Source organism: Gavialis gangeticus, unplaced genomic scaffold, assembly GCF_001723915.1.
Source record: "Gavialis gangeticus isolate Ggan-Ray unplaced genomic scaffold, GavGan_comp1, whole genome shotgun sequence".
Taxonomy (NCBI): domain Eukaryota; kingdom Metazoa; phylum Chordata; order Crocodylia; family Gavialidae; genus Gavialis; species Gavialis gangeticus.
Window position 1 is genome coordinate 208585174 of NW_017729032.1, and position 12754 is coordinate 208597927.

General features: G+C 41.7%; 1 protein-coding gene across 1 annotated transcript in view; it reads right to left on the minus strand.

The window, feature by feature from the left end:
• Positions 1-12352, minus strand: part of UMODL1 (uromodulin like 1) — a 93576-nt gene extending 81224 nt beyond the window's left edge. The window contains exons 1-2 of the mRNA XM_019523879.1: positions 12226-12352; positions 8014-8256 (exon numbers count right to left, since the gene is read on the minus strand). Coding sequence (XP_019379424.1) covers positions 8014-8256; positions 12226-12352 — 370 coding nt within the window. The remainder of the gene's footprint in view (positions 1-8013; positions 8257-12225) is intronic.
• Positions 12353-12754: the final 402 nt, after the last annotated feature.

The window sequence follows — 12754 nt, forward strand, 5'->3', positions numbered from 1 at the left end:
TTTTAGCACATTCATAAGAACCTCTAAAAAAAAATCAAAAAAATGGAAAATTTGGATTGGGTGTGTGCATGCATGCATGCACGCAAACACACACACACACTGGTCCAGTAATAGATATCACCTGCGTACACAAGCACATCAACTCTATCACTTTTTTAATGTGAGTGTTTTGATTTTGCTAGTTGTTTGTTGCCAGGGTCCTGTCTGTCCAAAAGCTTAGGTTTGCCCCATAGCACTTTCAGAAATCTTAAAGTATCATATTACTCAAGGATATAAATGTGTTGGTTTTTTTTAAAGGGTAAACAGCACTTTCAGTCACACTCACTCTACACAGATGAAGAAAGGGAGAGCAGATTTAAACTCATGATTTTTAATCTGACAGCCTCCATTTGATTTCAAGGAGTTCTGTGAGGTTATCCTGAAGAGACTACCCAACACAGAGAGTAGCTAAGGAAAAGCATTACCACTTCCTAAATAAAATTTAAACAACTTTCCTGGAAGCATACCAATAAGAGATTTTCTGTTATTGGACATCTCACTAGTTATTCTCAATCTGAGAAAGACCGAAAGTGTATTGTGCAATACAGATCATGTTCCTGTGAACTTTCCTTCAATATATCCATCAAATATAGCACAAATATAACCCTTTCACATAGTGTGTTTAGATAGACCTCCCTTGGCTTTTCTATAAATTTTATCCCCAATATATTTTAATATCACAAAGTTCCAGTCTACTAACTGCACAATTAACATCAGCAAGGAGGAAAATGAAAGCGATTCCTGTGACTGGAACCAAAGATGTTCAATGTATGAAAAAATGCATTTATCACAACCCAGTCTCCACAGAATTCAAGAGGCACTGCTAATTTCAATTTCCCAGAGTGCTGATTAAAAGTAAATCTGATGTTTCTGCAAAGTGGATGGCAATATTAAAGTTGAGACTTTGTGCCCCAGCTAAACATACTCCTTAAACAGTCAAATGATCTTTATCCATCAAGATTTAAAGTAAGCATATGTAATCTGCTAGCAACTGTGTATTCCTAGCACACAGACATGCTAATCCCTGGAGGACACAAGTCTATTACAGCTTTGGTTTTTTGCCTCAAGCTATAGCAAGATCTTGCTTTTAGCTCTGGAACTGCCTGTGCAATCCCCACTGTGTCCACCACACAAGAAAGTTATACATGCATAGTTTGCAGTACAGTTTCTGCAACTGGACACACAACAGTCATACTAATTCCATAGAGAAATCATCTGTTTAGACTCCTAAAGAAACATTTGTATGTTCAATTGCTGCTATTGCACCTGCAGTCTAAATAATGGGCATGCAAACTGAAGTTTGTGGTCCAAAATATTTCAGAAAAGTTTTTCTTAACTCTATTCTGCTCTTTGTATGCATAAAAATGTGTGTTCAAGCACAGCTATTTGCAGCCTCCAAGGTTTATTGTGCAAAGGATTTGGGGGCTTCATTTCTGCAATTTGTTCCACTGAGGCCAGAAGGAAAACAAACCCTGAAAATTCAGTTGGAAGTTAACCTTCAACAAAGGTGAATCTCAATGGTGAACCCCAGCTTCCTGCTCCCTGACAGATATTATGTTTAAGGCACTGTACTGGGACTCAACTCCAGCTTCCAGCTCTGCCACAGGCTGACCTTGGGCAGGTCACTTAATCTCTCTTCTCAGCCCCCTTGTGTAAAACCGTGGCTTTTCTCTCAATTTTTCCAATTGTATCTGTCTGGATTGCAAGTTCTTTGATGTAGGGACTCTCTCTCACTAGGTGCTTGACCACAGACCAGCACAATAGCGCCCCCCCCCGGTATCAGCTGGGGCTTGTATGTGCTGCTGTGATACAAACATTGCCAATTGTACAGACAACTTCAGATTTACTTTCACTAACTAACTTTCTGTGAACAAGAGTTGGATTTATAAGTGCATCAAAACCTGTATCCCAAACTCTGTTTAACTGGGTCTGATGTTCAATACAGCTTTTTTACCCAGCTCTTTTTATAGCATGTGTAACTGTGGCACAAACAATTAATGTCTCACATGCAATCTCAGAAAACAGCGGGCGCGCTGGGAACTCAATTGAGTCCTGGCTGAGAGCCATACTAGCCATTAATCTAGAATCTAAAGAACATCATGTTTACATCAGCACAGCAACAAAGACAGATTCACATCACATTTCTATCTAACCATATCAGAGGCACTTCTAAAGTCAATTTATTCCCTCTGCTTCAATTATCATGAGAACAGTCACCCAGAACTAAGCCATCTGCCAGGCAGCCATAGCACTGAGAAGCAAACCAACGAACACCTTCTGTCAGAAGAATAAAGCATAATCCTTTTTCCTTCATTCTGTGTATAAAGTTAGAGAAGGAGAAATGAGGAATCCATTGCCTAGCAACCAAGAACTCAGCTACGAGGTTATTGGGTACGGCAGCCACAATTTCCAGTTAGGCAGTAGGCTCAGGAAGAATCTTCAGGGAGGCAAATGCTAAGGGACACAATTAACTCAAAAATAACCTCTAGTAGCTAGATCAAGAATGCCCAACTTTCACCAAGATTTCCCTTTGCACCTCCTCCCTGAGACTGTTTGAGGGCATGGCCTGGCAAAGGACCGAAGTACTGCAATTGCCAAAGGGATAGACAAGTGAACTAACAGAGTGGTATATAGGAGAGGCTGGGGGCACTAGCTATTATCAAGATTATCTGACATTTCCCCAGTATAAAACTCTGTCTTCAGTTGCTTATAACTTTACAAAAACTAATTTGCTTGGACTGAAATTTTCCATACCAGGCCTTTGCCTTGGGCCACATTTTCCTGGAAGGAAAGTGTCAGCTACAATGTTTCAGCTCACGATCAAATAGTCTGGACCTTCTATTTGTAAAGCTCTGGTGCCCCTGTGCTTCAAAACAGGGAGCTGAAATGTGGCAGCGGGATGGCCTTTATGCCAGGTATGTACCTTTTGTCATTCCTCTGAAAAATCTACCGAATGTAGCCAGTTATAAGCCCTTAAAATATCTCTGTTCAAATGTGCTTAGTAGAAACTGTATAGATTTTAGCAGCTAAAATCTCTGAAGTGTCCATCCTCACAGAGCATGCTGCAGTATAGGACTTTCTCTGAAACTGTCTATTCCGGGCATGGGCAGATACAGGATTTCAGAAAGGGGGGCATGGGAGCAGCGACCTATGCTACTGGGGTGGATGTACCCCCTGCTCCCACCCCACTCCCCATACCAGGGTGGGCAAACTGTGCCATAGAAGCAGTAGCAAAGGATTTTAAGTCCCTCAAACAGGTAAAAAAAATCTTCTCTCCCTCTTCCTCCTCCTATACATTCCCTCCCCTCCCTTCCCCTCTCCCACTGTCCACCCCCCACCCCCCTGCCCTTCCCAGTGCTGCTGCCTTTGTCCCTAGTTGGTCTGGGGTGGGGGTGGGCTCCAGAGCTGCTCCTGCCCCCCTCCAGACGGACTGTATATGGAGCCAGGCTTGGCTAGAGACACTGATGGGCTTGCTCCTGAGCTGGCAGGGAACACTAGAGGGGACCAGGTAGAGAGAAGAAACCTGCCTACTGCTGCTGCTATCCCTGCCTGAGCCTGGCTGAAGTGGGGAGGAGCAGATCTGGAACTTCCCCCGCCTGCTTCCTTGACACTGTGGCTGAAGTGGAGGGGAAGGAAGGCAAGAGGAGGGGGTGTGCCACTGATCATGGAGAAGGGAGAGGAGGTTCTTACTTGCTTTGGGAATTTAAAAAAAAGTCCCCAGCTGCTGCTTCTGCAGTATGGCCAACTAAAAGTGGGGTACATTCATACCACTGCCCCCCCCCGGATCTGCCCCTGGTTCGGAGCTATGCCGAGTCCAGGAACTAGGACTAGAAGCTGGGAGCCTTGAATGCTGTGCTGTTTGCGACCTCCCTGCCAGCACCCAGATAGCATAGAGAAAGAAGGTGCTCAAAGTCAATGCAGAAGAAAAAACATGACCCAAAACTGGTATGACTAGAGGGAGAAGACAGTAACAAACTGCTGGGGGGCAGAAGTGTAGAAAGAGGGGAAAACTGTGATTGGGAGTTAGGGGACACAGGTTGTGGGGCCACTGTGTGGATAAGAGGTAGAGAGACAAAACAGATTAGTGTATTCAGACTGGCTGGGCTGTGATGCAGACTTTAATTACATATGAACATATTTTTCCCCATTCTGGGCATAAACTATAGTTATTTAGTGAAGGAGACTATTGTCAGCAAGTCTCCTGCTTGCTTTGTTGAGGAAGTTGGAAGGTATGTAACAAATGAAGCAAGGAACTGCAGGAAGAGAAAGCATGATGTCTCATGGTCAAAGCAGCTAAATACCACCCTAGAGAATTGGATCCCATCTTTTCCTGCTAGAAAGATTTGCTATACAATGCTGGAAAAGTGACTTCAACCACACTTTTCAAAGGTAAATGCCATTTGCGCACACAGTTTCTTGGTGCCTGACTTGCAACAGTACTGAGTACTAAAGTGAAACTGAGCCAGGTACCTGCAGGCAGGAGCTGCCAGTGGGGGTCACTGCCACGGAGTGAAGCACCAGCCCCCACCCCCGCAGCCCAGGGACTGCTGCGCCCGCCAGCAGCTCACCCTCCCCTTCCCACCTCCAGAGAGGCAGGTAAGTCATAGGTGTACATGGCACAGGGGTTTATTTTGCCCCAAACTGAAGTGGTGTTTTTAAAAACCTACCCACTTCAATTTAGGGTGAAGTAAACCCAGTTTTGTCTACATGCACCCATTGAAAGCTGTGCTTTGAAACACACAATGCCATAAAAAAATTAATTACTCAGAAAAAACCCCCAGGTCTCAGCTGTTTCAAACTGAGCTCCTACAATCTGTGAATTCTTGTGACTGTAATCTCTCTGTACTTCAGTTTTCTCATCTGTTAAATTGGGATAGTACCACCTTTTGCCATACACAGTTTTCGTAAAGATATTAATTAATGTTTATGAAACTCCCATATAGTCTAATGACAGGAGTATAGAAAAGTTCATTGAGAAATAATCATACCGTCTGCAGAAACATGGACTCACACACTGAACAACGTGGGTAGAACAAAATATGGAATACCTAACTCATGTTAGGACTGTCCATTCTGTGCACTGAACTAGGAAAGATTGTACATGATTGTGTAAATAAAAACTGCATCTAAACTCATATGTACACAATACCTTAATTCTGGCCCTTCCTAACTTTAAAATGCTTGACTTTACAACATTAATATTGTTCTTTTAAGGTATGGGTGGGTGGTTAGGCATGCTATTATCATAATACTAGGATTAATACTAGAAGGAGCTACTGTAGAAATTATAGCAGTCACATGCTTATGCTGGCTTCCCAAATGATAAACAAAGAAACAGAAAAAGCACAGATGCAAAGGTAAATTATTGTTTCTGAAAAGGGAAGGTGGAAAAATTAGCAGGAAGGTGTGCACAAAGACTATACAGATCATTCTGCTCTTATTCCAACACAGAAAAGGTCACTATAGATAACACCAGAAAGAAAACACAAATACTTTAATGGCATGTAGTGCAGTAATTCCAATAGTTCCAATTTCCTCCTTTCATCATTTATTTAAGATTGTGTCTAGACAGTGCATTACTGTTCATAGAAGTTATGACTAATACTTTGAGAAGCAAAATAAAGTGCCTGAATAATCCAAAACCAGAAATCACCTGCAAACTATGCAAATCCATTTATGACTGAAAGGCAATTTTCTTCAAAGGAAAATCATCTAAAATAATTATGACATACCATTGACAAACACATCTAGAAAGGTGAGTATATTAGTGGTGTGACGATGCTAGACTAAGGCCTGAGCACCCACGCTTTGAAAATTTCGATCATAACAGTGGTTAAAGTCAGGAACACCAAAACTGAGGTATCCAAAAAAATTACTAGTTACTCTGTAAAAATAATGAATTTTCTTAATTTGTGTAAGATAAATAAACAACTCCCTTCCCACTCCCCAGCTCCAGTTATTTGAACAGGCATTTCCCTAGAAGCAAATCTTGAGAAGGATTTGATCCATAGTAGTTTTCCATCTACCTTCCTCCCAGAAATGTTGTATAATTGATAGCAATTTTCTGACAGCTTGAAGATACTTTGTGGAAATATTGGCTTACGTGGGTCCAATTCTGCATTGATTTACACTGTGTGTCAGCCAACATGAGTTGCATGGATCAATAAAACCAGGGCAGGAATTATTTCTAACTATGTTTTGTTTTTTCCTAGCAGATGGTTTTAAGGAAGACATAAGATAAAGATAGAGACCCTTCTTATGTTCCAGTCAATCCAATGGAAATCTTCCATTTCTGAAGAGTTATTTAATAAGTAATAGATGACAAAGAGTGCTTGGATTTTTAAATGCGTGTAAGTGCCTTTGGAGTATAAGGGCTTATCTGCAAAAGAAAGTTGCACCAGAATAACCTGAATCATCTTTTATGAAAATGTTAAGCATGGTGGACACCTAAGTGGCTTATTTCAGTGTAGTTAAGGCCATTCTTAACTAAAGATTAACCAAAATACTCAGAGTAAGGGCCAGATTGTATTCCACTTACTGGGAACCTAAGTGGGCATGGGTTGGCTAAGTGTGATTCTATTCCACTCTGTTCAAGTCCCTGAAAATCCATTAATGCACCTACTTTCATATATACATTGTCATCTTACCCTCAGAATTAAATCACAGAAAAGCAGCAAGGAGGAGGAGGAAGGGAGCCCATCCATTTTTTGTACTAACAGGGCACATTTACATTTGAATATTAATGCAATGCAATAACATCCAGTGCAGTTTTCACTGGAGTTTATTGCTCCCAGACAGTGTTTACACATGTACACAGGACCACAGCTGCTCTTCCCCGGCTGGCAGGGGGATGTGGGAGTCAGCCTGCCAGTCCAGAACTGTTCCACCCTTGCTCAACATGCTGCAGAGGGGCTGGCTGGTGCACAAGGATGCTCCAATGTGGGGCTAGCACTCATACCCCATCCAGCCCTGGTCACCATCAACACATGCATTGTAGCAGATTAAATAACTCCTCTGTTATAGTTACTAGTATCAGGCAGTGCTAATCTGTGGCAGAGTTAATTAGTTTACTCTTGCCTAATAGTGCCACAAGTGTAGGTGTAGACACTTTACTATGGAGCTAATTAGGCAACTCCACAGTAAGCATCTCGTGTAGATGCCCCCACAGTTTTTCAAGTAGGGCGAAATAGATGTAGGCACCTCAATCCACTTATGTGCCTACCAGGTGGAATGGAATCTGACCCTAAGTGTCCATCCCACCTTTTGTACCAAAAGCAGCCCTAAACAAAATGTTTACCACAACAGCAGCAGCAGCAAGGTCTTTCCCATTTTGGAGTTTTACTACAAACTCAGAAGTTAGACCTACATTTCCCAACCTTTCAAGCAAACCTGGGAGTAATGGAGTAAATATGCAAAGCAAAAAGTGTCATGAGAAAATTAGAGCAGATGTAATTGCAATGTAAAATTGAGAAGTAATGTTCAAATCACAAAAGTCCAAAGTAAAATTTGTGTGGCTGGCTGTCATTAGCATGGTGCCAAACTGAAGATTATGTTAATAGTAAACCTTATTAAATGAAGCTGTTGCATTCTTGGCAGCACTTAACAATAAGCTTGTAAAACGAAGTCATCTCCAGACTACATACAGTGACTATACAGTAGACTCTATGCTATCTTCCAAATGTGCCTTAATCCTGCCATGCAAAGATCAGCTGTAAGAATGACAAGGTAATGCATTATCCAAACTCATTTAGAATGTTGCTTGTCCACTGAATCTGTTACATAAATTGAAGTATAAGAATGCATTATAAAACTTGCCTTTTCAATCCACAAGAGACATTTTGGGCTAGATGTACCACTGACTTTTGCAAACTCACTGCCTTCAACAGACAAACTTAGCTTCTTGAGTCACCGTCTACAGTGAATCACCTATCAAAAGGACCATTGATTTAAGCAGTTGATCTGACTAATACTTACATAAAGTGCAGTAGAGTCCAACTTGCTCGTAACCTTCACAGCAATCTGTAAGATTCACAGTCTCAGGGACTTCAATAGTACGATACTCAGTTTTGTGGTAAGTTTTGGGACAAACCGTCCATGGAATCCATCCTCCACATAAGGTGTTTTTCTCATATGACTTTTGATAGGCAACCATTTTAAAGACATTTTTGGTCACACTATAGTTGCATAGATGATAGCCTAGCAGGGAAAGACCTTTATCTAGAAACAATGGGGGGAAAAAATCATTAGTGTTAGCTTCTAGTATCACAAAATGAGTTTCTTCAGTGTCTAGGTACAAAACTTGATTAACATATAGGATAAAAGAACCAGAAAAGATGGATGGTTATCAGAAAGGCTAATAGGAGAAGGACTATTACTGGAACAGACAGGAGGAAGTTGATAATATTTGTTAACGTCACTTAATAGCATGAGTCAGTTTGGTCAGGAAAAGAAATGCAGATTGTGATCAATTCCAGATAGACCAGATAGTTTTGGGCTTTGGGGCAAAAAATGGCAACTTGCGTGGAACAGACTCATAATAAAAACTAACAAAAATAGTCTTAAATGTACACATGAGTTAATGGACTTGCAACTTCCAGGATTCTCTGAGGGAAAAGACAGAGTATTTGCAATGATTACAGACAAGGAAATCAAGGATGAGATAAGCATAATGTTTTTTAGTCACCTGCTGTCAATGCAGTATTCTCCCGTGAACTTCATCCAGTCTTATTTTAAATGCCTTCACAATAGCTTTTGACAGACTACACAAGATCTAAGTATAGTAATTACACAACATTTAGAAAGTACATTCAGGTATCCAACAAGGATTCCCCGAGGAATGTGTTATCGGAGCTTCTGCTTCACCATTCTACATTTTTAATAGATAATCAGGGTAAATCCTACAGATCAAGCCCTCAGCTGCTCTAAATTGGCAGAGCTCCACTCACCTCAATGAAACTATGTGAGCTTACACAGAGGCCAGAAATCTGACTCAGTATCTTTCTAGACTTTAAATCAGCTGGAGGAACTGAGCTGCATGAAGGCACATGCTAAATTAAGCTTCAGTTCACTGCTGCTGAGGCCCTGGCAAAATCATCACTGCCGTGAATGGAAAGCTTCAGTGGTGAGCTAGAATACATGCAAGTTGGGAGCTGCAAATGTAGTGCAGTGGGAGAGGGACCCAAATGAAGGAAGATTAAAGGTTGTCATAAGCTTTCCGTAACAATACAGTCCAAAATATTGCTGGCAATTGGAGGAATAGGTAACTTGAGAGAGAAGAGTTTTGGCTTAGAGGTGATGTTTGGATATAGTCTGTTATGAGATGAGATATGAAGAAAATATCAGGTATTACAGGTCAGTTTATACAAAATGATACATTTTAGATCCCAGTCCTGAAAAGTCTCATGTAGATGTTTAATGTACATGAACTCTTTTGAGCTAGTAATGTGTAAAGTTATGACACTTCAGAATGCTGGAAGGATTACAGCCTTGGTAAGGACAGAAATTATTATCCAGAGTATTTTCAGCAGACTTGTTTCAGTTACAAGGAAATATGTTAATATATTTCCTTTGATTCTAAACTTAAATGATTTACATGTCTAAAAATCTCAATTATCAAAACAAAAAGTATCAACAGAGGAAGCATTAAAAAAATAAATAGCCCAGAATGTCACTGAAATGTACATAACATAATATAATTTCTTCTAGATATTTTATAAAATTGGGATAGGGCAGCTGTCACTGCTCCCATATGGGAATACTATGGGAAAAGATAAACATGTCTATGCTAGCTGAAATTCAGAGACAGCAAAAGATATAACAGACTCTAAAATTAATAGAGGGGAAGTAAGACTTTCATCTTTTAGAGTTCTTGGGAGGTGTGGTCAGTCAAAGAGAGAAAACAGAGGTAATATGATGAACAATATAAGCATACAGTCAAAACGTTTTCAATATAAATGAACCAAAGGAGAGAAGAAAAGTGTAACTTGATTCAATGTAAAAAAAAAAAACCCCAACAACTGTTAGTAGGTAACCTGCAGTAAAAGCACCACAGCAGCCTGGGCAGGATCCATGTGTGGCATGCAGCAGATTAGGGAGGGGATAGGGAGGCAGAACAGCAGCAGATAGGATAGGGAGCAGAAAGCAGGGCATCAGATCAGATTGGGGAAAGGGATCAGAGTGGCCCTCAGGAAGAGTGCAATGCTAATTTGTAGGCAAGGTTCTTTGAGTAGATGTAATATCTTTATTAAACCAAGAAGTTAGAAAAAAAGTTCCTAGCAAGCTTTCAGGCACAGTCACCCTTCTTGAGGCATAGGGAGTCTCTGCTGGTCTGAGACTCCAAGGAACGAGAGAAGCTAAAAGTGTGGCAGGATGTCAGTGAGAATGTAAATACAGTAATATCTTTCACTGTCCAGTACTTAACCAACCAGAATACTCCATTAACTGGAGTTTCCAGCCAGTCAGCTGGCTGGCCATGGGGGGTGAAGGGTGGGACGCTCGCACATGGCAGTTTTCACTGCCACCCACCACCCTGCGCTGCTGCTGCTCTGCATGCAGCTGCCACCCCCACCCCCTTCCACCGGCTGGACGCAGGGGTGGAGTGGGGGAAAGCTTGCATGCAGCCACTGCCACACCTCCCCCCCACCAGCTCCATGTTATCGGCAAACCCTGCCGGGTTATTTCAGATAACCAGAGTTTTTACGTAACCTGCAATCCCGTTACTCCAGGGATGCTGGATAACAGATTTTACTGTAGCCAGAAATTAGAAAGACAAAAGGTAAAGCAAGTAAGGGAGAGGAAGAAAGTGGGGGGGTAGCGGGTAGGCCAAAAGGGACACATTACAGTGATAGAATACAAGGCAGAAAAGAGGCTGTCTGTGAAAAAATAAGTTTGCTGATCTCCAACTATTTCCTTTTTCACAGACATCCTCTTTTCTACCTTGTATTCTATCACTGTAATGTGTCCCTTTGGCCTTGTTTTTCCCCTGTTTTCTTTGCCCCTCCCTTCCCTGATTTACCTTTTCTCTTCCTAATTTCTGCCTATTTACATTCTCATTGACCTCCTACCACACTTTTAGCTTCTCTCACTCCTTGGAGTCTCAGACCAGCAGAGACTCCCTATGCCTCAAGAAGGATGACTGCTCCTGAAGGCTTGTAAGAACTTTCTTCCCCAACTACTCAGTTGGTCTAATAAGAGATATCACATCTACTCAAAGAACCTTGCCTGCCTACATTCTTAGACCAACACAGCTACAACCAAAAACCCAGCATGCTAACGCCTGCCCAAAAGGTCTGCCCCCCACACTGGTAAAGACTCAGGAATTTCAAATTCCCATCAGGAAATACACTCATAAAAATGTATAAACAGTCAAAAACCCCTCCCACCCCAGTGCTCCTTCCTGCCCATGGCAGGGAGTCGGACTAGATGATCTGTCTAGGTCCCTTCCGACTCACTGATTCTATGATTCTAAACTTATAGATATGTCATTGAAATTTGGGTGGGCACCTTTTTAAAGAATGACTTGATCTTAGTCAGTATAACCCCTGCAAATTCAGTGGGGAGATCCAGACTGCCTCTAGCAGAAGATCTGCCCACAGATGTACGATTCCCCTTTGAACATGACAACAGAGAAGTTAAAATTTGAATCGTCGAGGTGATAAAATCATTGAGAACATTCAAGAAACATTTTTTCTTCATTTAAACAAAACTTAGCAGCCATAATTTAAACATGACTGACTTAAAATTATTCAAACAGGAAAATACATTCAGCATACAGAGAGTCTAAGACAAAGCGCTGACAGTATGCTGCAGTACACTGCAGGGAATAATACTGCCTTCAGATGGAAGAATTAAATGAGGTCCATCTTGACAGTCGAAGTCTCTGAGCAGTACAAAGGACCTTCTTTATTCCTGGTAACATGCTTAGAAAACTGATGAGAAAACCATATTTGAATTAGATTTCTAACTGGCCTTTAGTCAACCTTTCTAAGATGTGGGTGTCAGTACCTTGGGTGTACCTTAAGCTGCCATGCTTAAGCCTTCCCCAGCTACCATTTCAGTCCCTGAGGGCCACTGTATCTGCTGTAACTTAGAACAATTCTGAGGTTACTCTAGGTTGCTTAGCTGACTAAGGCTGAGCTGTTACATGAGCCCAGTGTGAATCTACCACGAAGTCATTTTTGTACCCACCTCCAGGTTCTGCCTTGAGCACTCTGTTGTTTAGACGAGATAAGGCACTGAACTGGGAGTTAGGACACCTGGGTTCTTTTCCTGTTACTGCCATTAATCTCCCATTTTGCTTTTGGTAAGTCCCCATACGTTTTCCCTCCATCTACAAACTGGGGACAATTATGTCCATCAATTGAGGAAAAGCATTGTGATAAGACAAGAGAAAGGATGGATGATCTTGTGAATAAAGGATTGGGCTGGGCCTCAAGACGGTTCCTCCTGTGTGTTTGCGAGCAATTCACTTAAGCATCTCCAAGCTAGACAACACAGTGCCTAACTTCAAGGCACCTGGTCCTCACAGTCAAATCTAGAATCTTGTATTAGGTCGCCAGGCTCCTTCTACTGTGCTGGGGAGTTAGGTACAAGAGGTATGCAGAACAATTTGCATGCTGATCAGACAGCCATCAAAAGACTCACCATACACAGGGCCAGTGAGAAGGATCATAGTTTAGGGCACTCATTTGCTGGTAGGAGATAATCCTGGGCTCTG